The sequence below is a fragment of the Argopecten irradians genome, chromosome 6 (genome assembly GCF_041381155.1).
Source record: "Argopecten irradians isolate NY chromosome 6, Ai_NY, whole genome shotgun sequence".
Lineage (NCBI taxonomy): Eukaryota > Metazoa > Mollusca > Bivalvia > Pectinida > Pectinidae > Argopecten > Argopecten irradians.
Window position 1 is genome coordinate 29,200,723 of NC_091139.1, and position 21,882 is coordinate 29,222,604.

At 34.0% G+C, this 21,882-nt stretch overlaps 1 protein-coding gene across 1 annotated transcript in view; it reads left to right on the forward strand.

Annotated features, from left to right (window-relative positions):
• The window catches only part of LOC138325565 (uncharacterized), a 47,366-nt gene that overhangs the window by 1,923 nt on the left and 23,561 nt on the right, over nt 1-21,882 (forward strand). The window contains exons 3-20 of the mRNA XM_069271319.1: nt 5,982-6,142; nt 6,857-7,105; nt 7,469-7,621; nt 8,094-8,292; nt 8,787-9,042; nt 9,557-9,722; nt 10,130-10,306; nt 11,931-12,080; nt 12,440-12,583; nt 13,002-13,439; nt 13,789-14,123; nt 14,569-14,751; nt 15,246-15,501; nt 15,939-16,086; nt 16,912-17,169; nt 17,660-17,917; nt 18,358-18,618; nt 19,032-19,278. Coding sequence (XP_069127420.1) covers nt 5,982-6,142; nt 6,857-7,105; nt 7,469-7,621; nt 8,094-8,292; nt 8,787-9,042; nt 9,557-9,722; nt 10,130-10,306; nt 11,931-12,080; nt 12,440-12,583; nt 13,002-13,439; nt 13,789-14,123; nt 14,569-14,751; nt 15,246-15,501; nt 15,939-16,086; nt 16,912-17,169; nt 17,660-17,917; nt 18,358-18,618; nt 19,032-19,278 — 4,039 coding nt within the window. The remainder of the gene's footprint in view (nt 1-5,981; nt 6,143-6,856; nt 7,106-7,468; nt 7,622-8,093; nt 8,293-8,786; nt 9,043-9,556; nt 9,723-10,129; nt 10,307-11,930; nt 12,081-12,439; nt 12,584-13,001; nt 13,440-13,788; nt 14,124-14,568; nt 14,752-15,245; nt 15,502-15,938; nt 16,087-16,911; nt 17,170-17,659; nt 17,918-18,357; nt 18,619-19,031; nt 19,279-21,882) is intronic.

The following is a 21,882-nucleotide window of genomic DNA, read 5'->3' on the forward strand; positions in this document are numbered from 1 at the left end:
CAATGTTCAAAATTCATTTTGGGACTCTTTTGTCTATGAAATCATTACGCCGTCATCTCAGCCAATCAGAAGCAACGTTACATACGGCGACGCCATTTTTTCCTTTATGGGCTGATAAAGTAAATTTTTAAGCCAATGAAAATGCTCGTAAGAAGCAAAATTGAATTGTACCGTAACGAAGGCCGAGGATTATTTCGTTATTTCAAGGTCACCCCAAGGACATCCACGGGATGCTTTCGTGCTTTTGTCATGATGTGTTCATGAGCGATGTGGTCATTTTAGAAAACACCTGCATGGTACTGTGTAGTTTGTAGCCCAGCATACAAGTAACAACCTAAATCCGTTGTCGCAGAGATTTAAATATATTTAAATCTCTGGTTGTCGTTATACTTTAACTATTATTTTCTTTCCGGGAAATATTTCATCCTGAATTCATTCACTGACCATGCATGGGCCGGTAGGTCTATATGGCGCCACTGAATCGACCCATTTATATCAATGATTATACATATCTATATATAAGTAAATACTACAGATATTTATATGGATAAGATTAACAGGTCATCTGCCCGCTCTTCATCCTTGATCTAATTGATAGCCATATCGAAGTTATGTACTGTTGTTACACCGATTTCTCGAAGAAAACTAATGATATAGACATTATCTGATAAGACTTGTAAGACTTTATTAAACATTTGGGAGATTATCATTGTTATCCATTCACAGACCCCTATAGTAAGAACTAATAACAACAAATAGGTTTTGTGATATAATGCCACAGAAACTGTTATATGCAGTTAACCGACATCCCGAATTGGCGCCAAAATGTAGGCAACTTGTGCTATAGGGCATGTATTAAGCTTTGTGAAATTCGGAAGAAGCAATGGAATTCATGTACACGTAGTTGTGGTTAACATTGACTTCAACACCAGTTCCATGGAGTCTTACCCAGGTTGTTGCCTTGGTAGTCAACAGATACATATTTGGACCTACATGTAAATGCATATATATATATCTATTTATTACATAATATGTGTACACCAATCTATATATGAAGAAATATAATATTTTTAACTATTATACCGACCGTTCATTAAAACCTTGTTATATTGCACAGTTCGAAGTTATGTTGCACGCTTCCATGGAAACGTTATATTGCACGGTTAGAGATGTTATGTTGCACGGCTTTAGGAACACATCGGTGTTGTTGTCAAGTTTTGTAGAAAACTTCCGAGTAATCGCGTGTAACAGTGAGTTACGTTATTATGACGTCACAAAAGTTCACGCTCAATTTCGCGCTAGCTTTATAGATCTCGAATCAAGCACGTCATGAAGATGTTTATCGAGTAGAGGACTGACACGGCGAATGTATTATATTAAAAGGCTGCATTGAGGTCTAATAATGTTAAAGAAGCCAATAAGACATCCAAACCGGAGTTACAACGTGACGTACGTGGGCTGTACGTCAAATTTAAACAGGATTTGAAGCTTTTCCGTACGGTACGGTGCTGATGATTTTGTTAAGTTATTGTCGTATTAGTTTTACAAAAATATTCAACTGAAAAATTGGTGATTATGTAATAAAACAAATATTTCATGGGTTACTGTGCTCTAGTTCATAATATTTACCCCTCGGTGGTGGTAATCAACAAATATTATATTTCACTCGGCCTTCGGCCTCGTGCAATATAACATTTGTTGATTACCACCACCTCGGGTTAAATATTATGAACTAGAGCACAGTAACCCATGAAATATCCCATTGTCCATGTAATATCATTTTGACCATCAGAGTTTGTTTCTGTAATATGACGAGCAATTGAAGTATTATCACCGATCTGAATCTTTTATAGGCCTACAGTATATTCACCAGTGGCGGATCCAGAGAGGTGTTGGGTTTTTTTTAGCTTCAAGACACCCCTCCCTGAGCATTGTTTTTAAAATTGAGTATTTAAATCACATAGTTTCACATCGTATATCAGAATAACTATGAAAAGGAATAGTTCGCTGTGTATGTAACTTGGAGATATACTATATGCGAAAGAATAGTATAACAACATTTTTTCGTTCACCATGCAATTGTATGTGCGTACATGATGTAGGTTTCTCATATCCCCTAAATACTTAAATACATGAGTGTACGTTTGATATGTTATAATAGTTATTATAGAAATAATATTTAACTTATATATCAATAAAAGAAAATGCACTTCCTGTTTTGAATACCTTATTTCCGAAAATCCAGGTAAAATTCTCTTATTTTAATAAAAAAAAAAAAGAAAAAAAAGTGGTCATATCATCCAATGTTTAAACTTTACATTTATGACAAGATATCATTATTAAACAAATATGTTTAAAAGCAGTTAGCCAAAAGAAAATAAACCGAAGGCCCCCCTGTCTTGAACAAAGACAATGAAGGAGTTTCCAGTCTCTACAGTAGATTATGTAGGATGTTCAATTCTTATCTAACTTTTAAAAATAATCCTGAAAATTTTGAAAGTATCATATAAAGTCAAAAATAAGATAAAATAACTGTAAATCTAAACAATATTATACACTATCACTTTGAAAATCTATAAGTAAAAAATTACAGTCAGTCTTTATCGGGAGTTACTTCCCTTGGATACAGAAGGAGGGAGAAGGAAAATGGCGGCAGATGTGAAATGAGATGATCAGATCCCAGGCAATTTTTCTGTTTAACTTTTTAGGTCAACGATACAGTTTACAGATTGATTTCATGATTGTAGGTAGACTATAATAAATGTGTTGTATTTAACACTTCAATTTAGTGCTATGAACTTTCAATTACGTTTTCTGCTCATGAGTCGACAATCCCGACATCGAGTGCATACTTGTGTATGTAACGTTAAGTATGTTTCTGGTCCATATTATGTCTAGCAAATATTTTGTTAATACTAAAGTTTTTTTTCTAATTTACCCATTCCCTGATGAGCTCGAGACAAAAGGAGTATGGCAAGTAAAATCAGCAAAGGCAGATCAGTAGCCACTAGCTAGGCCTAGTAGGCTCTAAAAACTCATTCTTAGAAGTCTAGAAGACAAATAGTTAGAGGTGCATTAGACTGAAACTACCTGTATAACAACATTGCATGTGCGCAGCTGCAGCATCAAGGCTTTGATATTGTAACGTTAACACGAGTTGTGCGACTAAACACAACATACAAGTGTAGAGGTCTAAAATATGGGATCACTTTCACTCACTGCAATTACAATGTACCAGTTTGGGATATAGCAGAAGGCTTATTAGTGTAACCCATACAGTACAGTAACAGATACTCCATTTTGTCCAAAATAACTCCATTTTTTAATTCATAAGTGAGAAGGATTTGTTACTGTCTCTTAACACTACTAAACACCACACAAGACGCCTATTTTCAACAAATACTTGCCTTATCGAGTAAAAGGAAACACCAATGTAAAGCTTCATGATGTCTCAGTGATTTTTCAGGGTATTATGAGAAAAAAGTTTTTGTAACAAATTTGGAATTTTTCGCAAAAAGAGCAGTCATGGGAAAAATTTACCCAATTACTAAACATGGTATTACAGGTAATGAGATATTGTAAAACTGTAAACTGTTTTATTTTATCAAAAGGTGACGACAATTACAACAGTTTCAGAGTAGTTTGTTTTTAGATTAAACAACGAGGGAGGAGACTTCCAGGTTTTTTTGTTTTTCAGAGATTTGAGTTGGGAATTTTTCATTGTACATGTAATTGGGAAAAAATAGGTTTGGCATTGGGAATGGGGTCGTTTACCTAGGCTACCCCAGTTATATAAGGAGAAAAATCACTGTGTCTATATAGTCCTTGTTTTAAGGACGAAGGATTTAGAAGAAATGTCATAAATTTTCATTAAAAAAATACGACAGCTCAAGAAATGAGAGCCCACTTCAGAAAGTAAGTCCGTATAAAAGCCTGGCACCCGCAAGCTACATCAAAGGTTGTGCGGGCTAGAGCGTCGGCGGATATCAAAGGAAAATCAGTCATCGTCCAACATCACAGTCAGTGCATGATGCACAAACACAAAAGCGCTCGCGACGTATTCGTCCAAAACCCTTAGTGATAGATCCTTGTGAACACCCACCGAAAACCCTGAAATAATTTTGATGATAGTTCATGCGCAGCTGCTGTCCATGTATTGGTCATATTAACTCTATCCTCAATATTTCAGAGGTTAGAATATCTGGCTCTTGAATATGTCATAATTTGCAGCAAAATTGAAGACAATTGAGGTGAAAAAACTGACCAATCACAGTCCTACACTAGAGTCTTCCTTCAAAGATTATGTAAAGAGCAACACTCAACTTCAAAGCCATACAGTAAACCACAGTGTATCATTATTCTATTCAATTCTTTTGTTGGACATTATGATCAAGTCTCATCTACTCAGTACTATCACTCACAGAGCCTTCAGTTTTGCTATGATTTTTTCTAGGGATGGATATTACAACAGTGATAGTAACCCCTGGAACCTTCATGCATGCCAACTAAACTATTACCATCCATGACTGACCACATTGATAGTTTCATTTAGTTGATGTTGGTAAGTTGATATTACCAACACTGAAGCAAATGAGCTCTAGGTAGTACAGCTAGACCATGCTGAACATAAGACTAAAAGTTGATTCTATTATATAAAATAGAATGATCTGTCCTCAAGAGAGTCAAATCAGGAATGGGGTAGACATTTTGGCCACTAGCTGTAATATCCATTGGCATAAAAAACACTGTCAACATAGAGATTTACATTAATAACCCAAAATTATTTTTACATGTTTGAAGTTGACACCTTCAACTGTATTGTACTTGTTGGAAGTTTAATTGATTTAACTTTTCAGTTGCCAGATATATTGATTGAATTTCTTATGGTACTGTAATCCTCCCACCTCCTGAACCTGGCTGGCATGTCCTTAAATTTACGTGTGGATAAAAATAAACTTAATTGCTAAACCTGGTCATTTTAGATAACTAAAGCGATAAAAAACAATGTCAATGTTTATTGGTTGAAAAAAGATATAATTATTGATACAAAATTACAGGTCAATCATTATCAAATGTCGAGGTATACAGTTTATATTTTCTATCCTATTTGAAGAATGTATTATGTAGGTACATGGACTGAGTAACCTTGTTTTCAAGGTTCTATTTACTCTGTGATGTTTGTTTATTACTGATTACAAACTTTAGATTAGATAGGGAGATAAATGATGATATGTTATCTAAGTCCTATCCACAATACCTCTATATTTCCAGATTATTTTAGGGATTACCTATGGTCATGATCAACATGTATACTGTAATTACTTGGTTAGTCAAGTCATATTATGGCAAAGTTATGACTTTGAATCACAAGGACTTGGTACAGATTTCAATCCAATAACATAAAATTTAAATAAACATATAAATAAAAATATACATACAATGGGCTACATGGATTTTTATGGATCAACACATGTATGGTGGCTGAGTGAATGATGTCTCAACATCTTACCTCTATAGCCTTTTAAATCAACATGTAAGTTCCAATGTTTTAAAAACCCACATGGGTTAGATAGTTGCAACTTGTAAGGTTAATCACCTAAATAACTTGCCACAATCTTAAATAGTCGGGCGTTGCTAGCTTGACTAAAACACACACAAAAAAACCAAAAAAACCCATTACATCATTTCATTATCTGAGAGTGGACCTGACTTCCAAGGTTATTCGAGTGTAAAAGTTAAATGGATTTGTTGTTAAAGTAAAACTTTGTTACAAAATACCTTTTGTATTTTCATTTTTCAGTTGCAAGATTTTTCACCAGCAATCCTGGATGGTTGACAAAAAACTATAAAAGGCACAATTTTGTAATATTTTTCTATTATTATTAAGCAGAAAACCATTGATTGACTTGGTAAATAGCAGAAAGGAAAAGAGTAAAATGGTATGTATGAAATGTCATAGAATTATCTTATTTATGTTTTAGAAAGCAGTAAGTTTCTGTATGAGCCAGGGACAGTGTACGAGTACCAATATGACGGTAAGACGTCTACTGGTATACATGGAGCGTCGGAGGACAACGCAGGATTAAGGATAACTTCTAGTGTCTCCATAGCTGCCATTTCTAAATGTGACTTTTCATTAGAGGTAAGCTTGGTTTATTTTTCTTTTAAACAGAATTTTACAAATTAAGTGATCAGAAGTATAAAAAGTGGAAGATGTCGAATCCAGTTCAGTTCATTTCTAGCTTTTTAGTTAAAGTTATAGTACTCTTTATGCATGTAAATTAGGAAAAAAGTGATATCTTCACCATATAAGTATGGACTCCATTAAAAAACCTCTTGCTTCCACAAATCAAAATTAAAATATTCATTAAAGATGTTCCACCGCTGACAAATGGTATTTTTTCACTATCAAAAACAGCAACAGACGATTTAGTATTTTTCTTCAGTTCCAAAAGTTACTTGCTTTACACCATTACCGCCATTGAAAAGTTTGAGCTTCTAATTATACTTAAGTTCAAAATATAAAAATAATTAATTGCATCCCGAAAAAATTCTGTGGCACTATATCTCATATGGAATAAAGTACTGATTTTGCATGACCCAAAGGCAAAATAAATTATTTCATATTATTTTTTGTGCTAATTAGACTTATGTATACACGATTAAACACTAATTATTGTTCAAATGATGAATATCATTTATGCTCTGTCGGCGATGGAGCATCTTTAATATGTGATAATTTCTATCATTTATGATAATTTCTTTTCATCTAATATTTGAATGGCAAAATATAACAGGGAGAGTATTTTTTCAGTTTGTTATTCAATACCGATAATTTATTTTGTTTTTTCTTTAGTTATCCAATACAGTTTTATATGGAGCCGATCCTGATAGATCAGTTCGTCTTACAAGGCACAGCGATTCCCGCGAGTTTAAGACAGCAGTGGAAAGTCACCCACTGCGATTCTCATTCCAAGATGGTGTCATAGACGAGCTATGCCCCAGTGATGATGAGCCGACGTGGGTACTCAACATTAAACGAGGAATCTTATCCGCATTTCAAAATGGAATGGAATCTCTTGATGGCCAGCATGAAGTTTCTGAAGTAAGTAAGGTTTGAAGGATCTAACTGGTATTTGGTGATTTTGTCTTTTTGACAGAATACATTTTATTCCCCTTCAAGGCGAATTCCATGTCATTTGCTATTGAAATGATCACAGATGAGCCTGTTTAATTTTCAGAGGTCATGATTTAATACTTGTCTTCGATCAAACTTTTGACACAGGAAATGTATATATAAAGTTGTCATTAACTCATCTGAAATCCCACGATATTAAAGTGTTGGCTGGCATAAAAATATAAAGAAATATCAAATAAGATTTTGCTTGATTTGTATTTGGACCTTCTTAAACATTTTTATTAAAACTTTGAAATCATTCTGTAATAAGTTTGATTTCTCTATTTTTAGACGGATGTAACAGGAACATGCCCCACAACATATAAGATGATCCAGGATGGCTGGAGAACAAGAACAGTGAAGAAGACCAAAGATATATCTGCATGTACAGAACGACACGGCTTTGACAGCTCGGCACACTCCATGCTTTACAGAGTTCCATCTGTAAGAATCTTTATGCAAGATGAAACAATTTCAAAAGTCATTTCTTCTGAGTCTTCTCTGATTCCTTTATAATGGTTTAGAAACCGATTCACCCCTGAAATTTCATATTGGACTGGTCTAGTCGTTGATTTAGAAGAGTCTAAATGTGTCTTCAGGGGTGAATGAGTAATATTGAATTGTTTATGTAATTTCATATTTTTAAAGCAATTTCAATTCAAGTGACCTTCTCATTTAAAGTTCACAATGTATTTAGCTGATTATCATAATAATCTGTAGATGTAAACTGAATTTGTAAGTATTTTGAACTGTTAAAAGACAATTGAAACTTTATAAATTTAAAAATCAAATTGTAGAATTAAAGATGCATGTGTTATCATTTCTCAAAATATTTATTATGTTTAATGATATGAGAACTATTGCAACAGGTTTGCATATTTTATCATAAAAATTAAATTTGTATTTTTTTCCTCAGAGCATAAAAAGTTTACCATTAATGAAAAGCACACATGAATGTGACCAGGAATTTAATGTACAGGACAAAATTTTAAAACGCAGCGTCTGCCATGAGATACATTTATTCCGTCCCTTCTCTAAAGAAGACAATGGAGCTACAACAGAAGTTACACAGAAACTTGTATTTGTGTCAAGTGAAAGTCGCTCTGTTTCACAAGGTGAGGAACTTTCCAAGGAATGCAATAAATGTGTGTAGTAAACTAAGGATATGCAGTCACCACTCCTACTTAATTTTTATGAACTTGAACAATTTTCACACACAACTTTCTGATTAAAATATCAATTACGATACCTGAAAAATTATGTGAATGTTTACTAATTACCACTACAATATTTGTATATGCAACCCGATTATTATGAGCACTTACATTGGAAATAATATCAGGAGAAATTCAGTAAAATCATAATAATTCCAGCCATTCCCAAGAGTCTGCATCAACTGTTTTTGTTTCAGATAGATATTTGCACAATTGCTAGCATGTTATCAGTTACTTTAATATACTGTAACTTTTCCCTACACATCTCTGGGTTTTGGTTCGAACAGAAGTCAGATTTGTACCCCTTCCTTTTCAAAAGTAAAAGTTCAATTACCCAACTTTTCAATAATTAAGTTCTGTAGCATTGATTGATTACATGAATTTTCTGTACACAGTTGACGTCAACAGGAGGGAGAGCATTTTATTTGATCATGAAGGAGGTGAGAGAGGAACAACAGTGAACTATCAGTCGGCCCTAGCCAAACTTACCGAGCTGTGTACCTCTACACAGTCAGATATCCGTCCAGACACTCCCAGGCTCTTCTCAGAACTGGTCTACGAACTCAAGAAACTCGACTCCATGTCCCTCAACTCTGTATTCCGGGAAGTCAGTGATTCTAGCTTCTGTCCCGGCAATTCTGAACGTGTCAAGTGAGTTGATTACAAAAATGAAAGATTAAATTAATAAGTTAAAGCAAATAAAAGAATAACTAGAAATGTTGGCAGCTTTGATAAAAATTTGCTTATGAGATTTCTATTTGCAAAAAAAAAAGTGAGTTCTTATGAGAACTAACCAAGAAATTATTTTGGTATGCTAATTTGAATAATTGCTTCAGCTGCAAAAATGTTACATTTCTTAGTCTACCTACATTATACTGTAATAACATCCCATTGGTAGAAAGCCAATTGGGAGCATAGTATTGAATATATACTCGGTAATGAGGGTAACGAATAACCCATACACCCCATATGTTTTGCAAAAAACTAGTAAATTGGTAACTGTAAAATTTAAAAAAAAAATAATACTGTAATTATGGAAAATTATCAATGGGAAAATTTATGCAATCTGCATAAAAGCTGTCTTATTGCGAACATTTTTACCTTATTTTGTACATTATCCTTGTATACAGTTCAAACTAATAAGTATCCATACTGTCTTTTTCAGGAAGTTTTACTTGGATGCTATTCCCATGGTTGGCACTGGAGCTGCAGTCAGTCAGATCACAGAGAGAATCATGAATAACGACATCTCCGCCACCTTTGTAGAAATGTGGTTAGCTTCCCTTTCATTTGTTCAACACCCAACCAAGGAAATGCTTGCAGAAGTCATGGTAAAAGCTTGTTTTAAAAGTAGTAGTTTTTGTTTATTTTTTTTTTACATTTTCATATTGATAAATACATTAGTAAGGATATGTACATGTGCTAAGTGCACTGTAGACAAACTATATTTCACGGCTTATAAATGTCGTAATTTCAATTTCAAACAAAGTCGCAAAGATTTACTTATTTAATGAAAATACATTGATTTTAATATATTGAGGGAAATATTAATTTGCTGACATAAACTTTTGATTTGTTTTGATCATGAAATTCATGAAAATAAATCACACGCAAAATGGTTTCACTATACCAAAACTGTTATATGATATTGAATATTAGATGTATCCTGGTTATTGTGGTCATCATATATATGACAGTAAACAGATATTCTCAGTTGTGAAATTTTGGTTGTGTATAGAGATTACTGGAAATGCCTAACGGTGACAAGGTGATTCTACCAGTGTCTGCCCTGGTCCACAGCTACTGTAGAGATAACTCACAGTGTGGGGACGATGTGGAGGTAGACGACATCATGACCTGGCTGGAAACCAAGATCGGGCGTAACTGTCAGCACACTGACGATACCTACATGCAGGTAAAGTATGGGTAGAAATAAGGGGATAGGGTTCAACTTTGAAAATCTTTGAAATCTTACTTGATTCATAATGATTTTAAAATTTATCCTTGGGTTGTAGGAATCACTTGAAAAGAGAAAGATGAAATTATATAAAATATGTGATAATTCTGTACATGGTACTATCTTTTCTTAACTCAATATTCTTACACTCATTGAATTCCTCTTTCTTCTACTTTGAAATTGTCATAAACAGATATTAGAATGTCTTAATTGTCACGTTTATCCTAAAGTCTATCACTTGGGGAGTTCTAGGGCCCTCTACCCTATTTCTTATTATTTCTCTTATACAGTCAAACCTGTCTATAACGACCACTGAATGGGAGACAGAAAAACGGTCACTATAGACAGGTTGCCTTTATAGACAGGTTGGGACTTTCGTGCCAACCAACGAGCCAGTAAATAAAACTGAATTATATTAATACAAAACAGACCTGCTACTGGATATTTATATGTTTATTGTCATGCATTATTTAAGAAATGATTGTGTCAATATATTTCCGTGATTTGTGTTCGTTTTATTTTAATGCAATCGAAAATTTCAATCATAACAAAATCAACTCGTTTTGATACATAGAAGATTTTTTCAGCTATGAACACAATCATTACCTAATTACTGACTTCACATGGCCTGGAATTATCTGTGAACGATTATTTTCAGACAATGTATGCATGTAATATTTTTTTACAACACATTCTCGCTGGCAAGTCGTATGTAATGTTGCCGTGTAACCAGTTTTGACAGATTAATCTCGGAACATGAAAGATCGATTTGGAGGCGTTTTCTCACAATATACAGCTTCAAAATATTAACTTTCAGTAACATTTCTACCAAGTAATGCGACCGTATTTTATTTATAAACACATCGAGAATACCCGGGTTACATCGGGCGATAATCCGACTGACTCTAATTGTAAAGAAGTCGAACGTAAATTTATAGGCCTAATTTGAAATAGCTTAAGTACAGGCCATATCTTAGTAATAAAACAATGCTATATATCGACAATGAATAACGGAACACATTGAATGAATCAGCATGTTTTATTTTGCCTACCGTATCATCCGAGTTGTGGCTTCAAAATCACGCTTTACGAGTGATCTTTTCGTGCACATGGCGTTCAAGACCAAACATAATTTCAGTCTTTGATAGGCATAAACGGTCGTTAAAACTTCCATCGTTAGTTGGCAACCATATTTGTACCTCAAATGTTACGACCGCTAGGTTAAAAACCAAACAGTACTGTATAAACAATTCATAGCTTGGGCTTCAGTAATGGCTGCCATTTGCTTACAAAGGGAGTTAATTACTGGAAGTAGGTCAAAGGGGCGCTACTACACACACACTGTAATCGGTACTGGAAAACCTTGATGGGGCTAAAACGACCGGTCGTTAGCCACATAGACAGGTGGTCAATATGCACAGTGCCATTACATAGTAAAAACGCACGGGGAGTCTAAAAACTGGTCGTTATAGACAGGCGGTCGTTATATACAGGCGGTCGTTAGAGCAGGTTTGACTGTATGTGATCATATTTTTGCCTTTATATGAGTAATGAAATCACAAGGTAAAACTCATTATTCCAGGTACTGTTGTCTCTGCGAGCTATTGGTAACATTGGATTATCCCAGAGGATTATCCCAAACCTCAGTCAGTGTTTCCAGTCTGTTCAGGCTACAATGGAGATGAGAGTAGCCGCTGTAGAGGCATTCAGGAGATTCCCATGTACTGATGATGTAAGTTAATTAATAAAGAGAAGAAAAATAATAGAAAACTTATTGTAAAACCTTACAAAAAGTTTATTTGACTAACAGCATCGCCATCTATCTCTGAAGTCAGTCAATGGTTTTTAATGGAACATTTTCAGACGTTTGCAGCACTGAATAAATGTCAAAAGACTGTAATAGATGTAAATCCCTTCATGCAGAATATTTTTACAGATGGAAAAGAGAAGTCATGTTACCAACAACTGTTCACTGCAGTATAAAAATTTGAAAAATCCTATGAGATCTACATCTTACTTGAATATCTAAATTGAATAGATCAATTAACACATGTACAATGGGAAATACATTTGTAAATATTTGTGCTTCAGAGGAGCGAACTTATGAGGCTTTACAAAGACAGTAGTGAGGATTCCGAGATCAGAATCGCTGCTTACCTGGAGGTGATGAAATGTGCTAACTCAGAGGTCATCGCGGAGGTCAAGGACACACTGGCCACAGAGGAAGTTAACCAGGTAAGTAATGCATACAATAACTTAAAGAGATATCTTTAATAAGGAAGAGAGATTTTATAAAAACTGAAATGAACACTACAAAAAAGAAAAAAAAAAATCATAACGTTATACTTACACTTGTGTGCATGTTGAAACTCCACAGGTTGACACATTATTGTTCATATTATGATACGTTCAGGTTCCAGCTTGGAAGAATACAATGATTAAAGGCACAAATAAAATGCTAAATAAACAAATGAGATTATAAATGGGAGATCAATTTATATATTTATCATTTTCATGTTGTATGCTATATGTTGAAATAAGTTAAGCTCACCAAATTATCTTGTTAATATAAAATGTCATTTGAATATGATGATCCGAGAGTGTTTTCTTTAGGTTTATATTTATCAGTATCTTTAAAAAAAAACTATTGTAGGTTGGAAGTTTTGTGTGGACACACCTTACCAACTTAATGGAAACATCTGACCCTACCAAACAAGACATCCGTGCCATCTTGGAAGATGAGGTTCTTCAACGAGAGTTTGACATGGACAGGAGGAAGTTCTCAAGAAATTACGAAACGTCTTACTTTTCTGAGAAATTCAACCTGGGTGGATCAATGGAGAGTAACTTGGTGTGGTCACCGAAGTCCTTTGTCCCTCGGTCATTGATGGCTAATTTAACAGTGGACCTGTTTGGTCACTCATACAACTTGTTGGAAGTCGGAGGTAGAGCTGAAGGACTGGAACATCTCTTAGAAGCCTACTTTGGATCCTCGGGTCACTTCCGTAAAAACAAAGCGCCGTCTCCCGCTCCCGAAATGCCAACCAACAAAGCTCTGAATATGAACAAACTTAACGGAATGGGCAATACGGTAAGGGATAGACTCTGTCTTGTTGATATGAAACAAATGTTTGATTCATTTTAAAAAGTTGAGAATTTATGATTTAGAAAAATAAGACAATGTTTTCAAATTTAGAAATTAAAATTATTTAATATAAAAGAACATTGGCATAAAATGTGTAGTACAGGATTAATTTAGAGACCAAGAAGATATAAGCTTAAATTTGATTGTGTATGTGATGTATATTGTGAAGAGGCATGTAGAATCTTATTTATTTTTTGATAAAATAAAGCCTATTTCAGATGTGCAAGTATTGCATTTGCATGTATTCATTATAAGAATGAAAGACTTATATTTGAAAGATTTTCTGTTGCTGCAGATGAACTCTGATGAGGAGCTCCAAGGTTCAATGTACATGCGTGTGTTCGGAAATGAAGTGAAGTACCTAAACTTGAAGAAGATGCAAGGTTCTGATAACAGTTTGGACAACATTGACTTTGATTTACTATTGGGAAAACTGGTTCGGGACGGGTCTGTCTCATATACCTACAGTGATATGTTCTTGGATAGCTCAATCATCATCCCAACTCTGATTGGTTTCCCACTCAACCTGACCGTAAACGGCACCCTGACCACCGGACTGACCGGGACAGGTCAGGTTGACCTCCGCAGACCAAAATCCCTCCTGTTGATCAATGGAAACTTTGAACCAAGGTAGATGTGTGGCGTTCATAGGAAGGGAAATGAATTGGTCAGAATTTCTACTCGTTATGAATATAAAAGACGGTTTTATAGCTGATTCAACTATTTCAAAAGCCAATAATTTCTTTTACATACTATATCAACTGGTTATATTGCACTTATTATCATTTGTGTCATTGTCTAAAGTTCACCAAAGATTTATTTTTTCCTTGCACATACATTTGTAATTTTTAATAGATGTCTCAACAAAATGATTCATCACTTCAAAAATTCATCTCAAAGAAGTAAATTACAGCAATTAACATTTTTTGGAAATTTACTGATGTAGTTACAGGTGAAAAACCTATTTTGCTCCCCAAATATGGAACAAAGGTTCATTGATCTTATTTTGTCAAAAGTGTTTAGTACTAACTATGCAGATGAAACACAAAGTAACCTTCAAGTTTGTATGTTTCAGTGGAGCTGTTGCCATCTCAGCCATGATGAGTGTAGATGCATTTGTAACAAAGGGAGGAATGAAAATGTTGTCAACCTTGCACACAAGCACGGCCATCAGGGGAAAACTCGAGCTCTCACAGAACAAAGACTTCACTCTGGAGTTGGATTTCCCGCGCAAGAAGTCTGAGGTCATCAACATGGAGTGAGTACAATACTATAATAGATTGTCCTTGATAGAAAATTAAAAAAAATAATATAAAATGTATTTGTTATTGGCCTGTAGTCTTCTATTCACTGTTTCTATAACATATAAAATATAATTCAGTAACAACATTCAAAGTCTGTGACATTTAGTATATTTGCCAATTGTTGAAAATATTTAAGCCATTATTCATTTCTATTGGTTTGTCTTAAAGATTGAGGAGACTATTCCTATAAAGTAGAGGTCAAATTGTAATGTTTGGCCATGTTTTATGTATTTAATAACCTCACAGAGTAATTTGGATTAAGATTGTTTTATACCAAAAGGTTGTCAAATATTTGTCAATTTTCTCCTTGCATAAATATATTTCCATGCATACAACATCATATCCTTAAGGTTATTTAATCTTACAGCACATTCATTTCTTTTTGGTACTGTTATCCTAATCAGATATGAACTTTCATTGTTAATCCCTCTTACACTTTGAATTCCAGGTCTTCATTCTTTATGGTACAGGGCGACCAAGAGAAGGTTCAGAACATGTTGGACAGCAATGTCGCCACTGTGTCGTTCTGTACAGGAAACACTCTGGCCCGTATTTCAGGTCTGAACACCTGTATCAAGGCCAAGTTCCCCAATGCCTCTGACAATGCTCCACTATTTCCTTTCACTGGACCAGTCTCTGTGGGTGTGGAGATGACAAACCAAGACCTTCCCAACGGATATCAGTTTCAGCTGAAGAGGACAGCTGTATGTAATGAGTAACAGAAATAACTGTGTTTTTATTTTCCATAAGTTTATAAAAAAATAGCACACGACATATATGTACATTTTATTTATTTTCTATATTTTGACAGATCTCTAAGTTTTGTAGCAATGCTTAGAATATCTTTTTTTTTGGGAGTCTTTTATTTTCAGAGATGCTCCCTTTTCTTAAAAACAGAAGAAATTTTATATTTCATAGTTAGATTTTTGTTTCCTTTAGATTTGTTTATTCTGCAGATGTGGTTTCAAAAGGCACTTTAAATTATGAAATTTCATGGAAAATTTCTTGCATTATCAGCTATTCAGCCCATCAACAAATATTTTTTGTCTTTAAAACAATTCTAAAAAAAGCAACAAGATGAAGATTTAAAAGATAGAAGGGTGTAAGATAAATGCAATTGTAAATTTCATTTGCTTTGCAGACTGCCGAGCAGACAATGTTCCTGATCTCATACGACACTCCTGGATCTATGAGAGACAGAGCTGTTAGTTTTAACTTTAACATCCAACATACAGAGAAGACTATGGAGATGAACCTGTTGTCACCCTGGAAGACTGTTAGATTCAATGGTAAGAGGTGTAAGTTAGGTTCACAAGTAAGAGTCATCAAATGGATATAACTAATGCTGCTTTAATTTATTCACCCCTGAAGACACATTTAGGCTCTTCTCAACCAGTCTATTTTGAAATTTCAGGGGTGAATGACTTATCAAGAAGTTACATTTTTTTCTTTTGTGTCTTTAATATATGTTGTCCATTGTTTATAAATTAGTCGTCTAAATCTCATCATATGTAGGGTTTTACTGGAAGATATATTTGGTTATTATAAAAACAAGAGCTGTTGGAGAACAGCAAAGCTTGCCTATTCAGAAGAAGTTGATGTTCAAGTATTTACTATTTAAACATGGAAATATGACAAATTAACAGACTCAAAAAACCCCTAAAGGGCCCCAAATTGGTTGTATTATCACGTTCAGCATCCATACACATTAGGAAAATAAAATCATAAACATTTATGATGACTTATGCTTAAACAATTGACAAAATAGAAACTTGCTCAAAAACTTTAACATTGAAATATGACAAATTAACAGACTCAAAAAATCCTAAAGGGCCCCAAATTGGTTGTATTATCACGTTCAGCATCCATACACATTAGGAAAATAAAATCATAAACATTTATGATGACTTAAGCTTAAACAATTGACGAAACAGAAACTTGCTCAAAAACTTTAACGTGAAATGGGACGCCAACGCTGACGCCAACGCCGGGGTGACAACATTAGCTCCCCCTATTCTTCGAATAGGCGAGCTAAAAATTGAAGCAATTTAGCAGTTAGGTTTATTCATTTAAAAAAAATGGGGGAAAATCCATATACATTTCTCGATTTGCAGGTAACCTTGTGAACAGTAACACCTTAAAGAAGATTGAAGGTAACGTGGTTGTGGATAGCACTAGGACCTATAATGCTGTTTTCGAAGTTCAGCGACAAGAGAAGAAGAAAGTGATCAATTATACTCCCCGAATGGTCATCACCATCCCTAGTCGGGACAGCATCAGCTTGACCGGTCAGGTAACCTATGTGAAACAGACATCTATGACAGGAAATCTGGTGTTAACAGGAGCTCACACACAGCCCATAAATATGAACGGTAAGTTAACATCGACAATCTACCACGATAGGTTGATGAATATTCTCTTAGAACTCCAGCCTTCTGCCTCAAAATCCTGGGACATTCTCAGACCACCACTATAATTTTGTGAAATTATATTTAATTAGGATGTAAAAAAAAAATTTAAACAAAGTTAGTTAAAATTAAATTATACAAAATCATTCTACAGTAAAACATGGTTATTAAGAGTATATAAGGTGACTGTAATATGTGTATAACTAAGTATACTTTAAATAAAGTGATTTTGCTGGTCCCCAGAGGTTCATTATAACCATGTTTTATTGTAGTCGGACATCAGGTTCTGTTAATGCACATATTTTAGCAGTGATTATGTTTTTTGCAGTTTTTTCACCAAACATTTATCACTGCTCAAACCTATTAAAAATCAATTTTGAGCTCATAATTTCTTCACAACAATGTTTCTTTCAGAAGATTGAGATCTATTAAGTTTTTTTCTTTTCTTTTTAAGGTGTGCTTCTCAGCACAGGAAAGCGTAAGAAGTTAGAATGGAATGTCCTTCTTGGAGAGGCTAAGAAATTTGCAGTTAGTGCAGATGTTCCCTTCACAATCACCCCTACCAATGTCAAACTGAACCCAGTAGTCTCTGTTACCATCCCAGGCTACCCTGAATATAACGGCACAGGAGCCATAGAATACCGCAAGAATAAAATGGCCAAGGCAGACATTACTGTTAACGGTTTTACAGAGGATCCAATTGTGTTAGACGGTAAGGTTCTGAATCTGAAATGTTTATCACGAATCATTTTACCGGAAAATGTGTTCTCCAAAAACAGCTTAAGGTAACAAAAAAAGTTATCTCATTGTTTCACCAAGTATTGAGTGGACATTGCATGAATGGGAGGAGAAAGAGACCTGTGTAGTTACAAAAATGCTAGGTTGTTATGCAGTGGGTGCAGGTTGTGTAAGGGACAGAAGTATAATGTTATTTTTCATGAAAAAGATATTTTAAAATTTTACAAGAGGTAGGATTTTTAAGAAATAGTATCTTTCCTCCGACACAATTGAGTTTGAAATCATCCTTAAAGTTAACCATGAAATCACATTTACAAATCTAATATACTTCGATAGATCTTTTAAATACAAGGTTACCAAGTTTATTGTTGTTATCCGCTGTGATTGAATCTTGTTTCATTTCCTATTTCACAGCAATATCCAAGTTCTCACAGGTTGAAAAGAGCGTTAAAGTGAAATTCAGCTATGAGAAAGCCAGGAACTACGAAGGAGAAATGAAACTTTTGATTAAACAAACAAAAGCGAAATCAACTCAATACCTAGGACAAGTCATTCTGAAAACACCCACCAAGTTCCTGATCCTGATCAAGTCGCGCTTGGTCCACAAAGCTGATGTTTCTGTTAAATATGACCTCCTTGTTGATAAAGTTATGAAAGTTCCAATCAGGATTAAAGGTAATATAGGATAGTAATTGGAAGATCATTTAATTTAATTTTCAGATTGCAAATTATTTTTTATTTCGGTAAAAGTAAAAACTTAATTAATTATGTTTCTGTAAACCAATTTTCTATCACAGCCCACGAAGGTTAATATTCACGATTTTTTTTTTTGCAGATTTAAAAACTGAATGGAAATTCACATCGATATATGTAATGTTGATATTAATTTTCAGAGGAAGTCTTTCGCAAATCTTCAATGATCGCCTAATTTGCAGAAATAAATTGCACACAAAAGAAAGCTGCTTTATATTATCAGTTTAATTTATTTGTTAAACCTAAATTTTCATGATTATTATGTACATACATGAAAGCTGAAACTTTTCAAAGTTAATTCAAATTATACTCAGTTGCATTTTACTGTTTTGTAGGTTTGGTAACTAAAATGTCAAAGAAGCAGCTAAGAACATTTTACAGAGTAACTACACGCTTCACTGGTCCCAAAAAATCTGATGTCCGAGTGAAATTTGACGTCGACAAGCGTCAACATGCTATTTTCACGAACATGAAGCTCTCTTATAATTTATTGAAGCTTATTCAGGGAGCAAAGGATCAGTTGGACTTCAACGGAAAAATTGTTCGTTCATTAAAGGCAGTTAGATCATATGAACTTGCCACGTAAGTACAAAAAATACATATTTAAGACGTGTCAGATACATTACTAGGTAATATATATCAGTTATTGTGCAAATGTGTCAAATAAAATAATTACAATGGAAATTCCATCTTTCTGTATTTTGAACCGTCCCGGTCGAATTTTGTAACGATAATATAGTAATGTTGAACTTTAGTGACCTCCCACAATGCAATGCACAAATGTAAACAAAATGGTGGGTAAAAAACGTGGGTGAAGCGAACACAAACAAATTCTGATAGAAAACAGTGTACGTCAAAAGTCAATTACGTACGCGATTTGGAAAGTAGGTAAATATAAATGGATCGCTGAAATGCAAGAGACGGGAGCAACTCCCCACTTTATACTTGCATGATGTACATATGTGCAATTAGTCCGGAACCTCACTATGGGTGCCCTGTTGCATGAAAAGTCTCATTTGACTTTTGTCTTATAATTCTTACGCTAAATACAAATTGTTTTATAACAAATAATATGGCTTAAACTTCATTTGTTAACCATTGTAAATTAGAAAATAATCTTAAAATGTGGAAAACAAATATTCCTTGTCATGTCAGCAAGTTTGTTGTTCATTATAACCTCGCTTTTGTCCAGCTTTCGTTTTGTGTTCCAAAAATAGAATATGACGGTCTATTTTTATCATTTTTGAGATAGGTATTCCCCATGCTTTTCTGTCATTTTAGATAACCAATCATTGTAATAAAATATTCAATGAACATCTGAAAACCATATCTAAGCATACAGAACAACTTATTTAACGTTCATGTCCCTTTAAAGGCAGTTAGATCATATGAACTTGCCACGTAAATACAACAAATCAGTATGTCTGCCATAGGTCTGGCTCAGTTGATTGCTCATTTTGGGATAAGGCTAATTGCTCATTTTGGGATATGGCTAATTGCTCATTTTGGGATATGGCTAATTGCTCATTTTGAGATACAGCTCATTGCTCATTTTGGGATAAGGCTGATGGCTCATTTTGAGATATAGCTAATTACTCATTTTGGTATACAGCTTATTGCTCATTTTGGAATATGGCTAATTACTTATTTTGGGATATGGCTAATTACTTATTTTGGGATACAGCTTATTGCTCATTTTGGGATACAGCTTATTGCTCATTTTGGAATATGGCTAACGTCTTTTTTTGTAATATGGCTAATTACTCATTTTGGGGTATAGTTATATCTAGCTCGTTAAAAGATTTGAATTGCCGATGTTACCAAGATCTGGGAATAAAGCATTAACAGTACATTCTGCTATTACAACAACATGCCGCTGAAAATATTCCATACAAATAATTATGTATACCTGGTAGTTGTTTTTCTAAGTAACTTACAAACAATTCATATACAATCAAAGCTGTCTTGTAACAAACATCAATGGGACATAGCAAACATGTCCTTTATAGACAGGTGTCCTTTATAATTATACAAGGTAAATTGTATAGACAGGTGTCCTTTATAATTATGCAAGGTAAATTGTATAGACAGGTGTCCTTTATAATTATACAAGGTAAATTGTATAGACAGGTGTCCTTTATAATTATACAAGGTAAATGGTAAAGACAGGTGTCCTTTATAATTATACAAGGTAAATTGTATAGACAGGTGTCCTTTATAATTATGCAAGGTAAATTGTATAGACAGGTGTCCTTTATAATTATGCAAGGTAAATTGTATAGTAATTATACAAGGTAAATGGTATAGACAGGTGTCCTTTATAATTATACAAGGTCAATGGTATAGACAGGTGTCCTTTATAATTATACAAGGTAAATGGTAAAGACAGGTGTCCTTTATAATTATACAAGGTAAATTGTATAGACAGGTGTCCTTTATAATTATCAGGTAAATTGTATAGACAGGTGTCCTTTATAATTATACAAGGTAAATGTATAGACAGGTGTCCTTTATAATTATACAAGGTAATGTATAGACAGGTGTCCTTTATATATACAAGGTAATGGTAAGACAGGTGTCCTTTATAATTATACAAGGTAAATTGTATAGACAGGTGTCCTTTATAATTATACAAGGTCAATTGTATAGACAGGTGTCCTTTATAATTATACAAGGTAAATGGTAAAGACAGGTGTCCTTTATAATTATACAAGGTAAATGGTAAAGACAGGTGTCCTTTATAATTATACAAGGTAAATTGTATAACAGGTGTCCTTTATAATTATACAAGGTAAATTGTATAACAGGTGTCCTTTATAAGTATACAAGGTAAATTGTATAACAGGTGTCCTTTATAATTATACAAGGAATTGTAATAGACAGGTGTCCTTTATAATTATACAAGGTAAATTGTATAGACAGGTGTCCTTTATAATTATACAAGGTAAATTGTATAGACAGGTGTCCTTTATAATTATACAAGGTCAATTGTATAGACAGGTGTCCTTTATAATTATACAAGGTCAATTGTATAGACAGGTGTCCTTTATAATTATACAAGGTCAATTGTATAGACAGGTGTCCTTTATAATTATACAAGGTAAATTGTATAGACAGGTGTCCTTTATAATTATACAAGGTAAATTGTATAGACAGGTGTCCTTTATAATTATACAAGGTCAATTG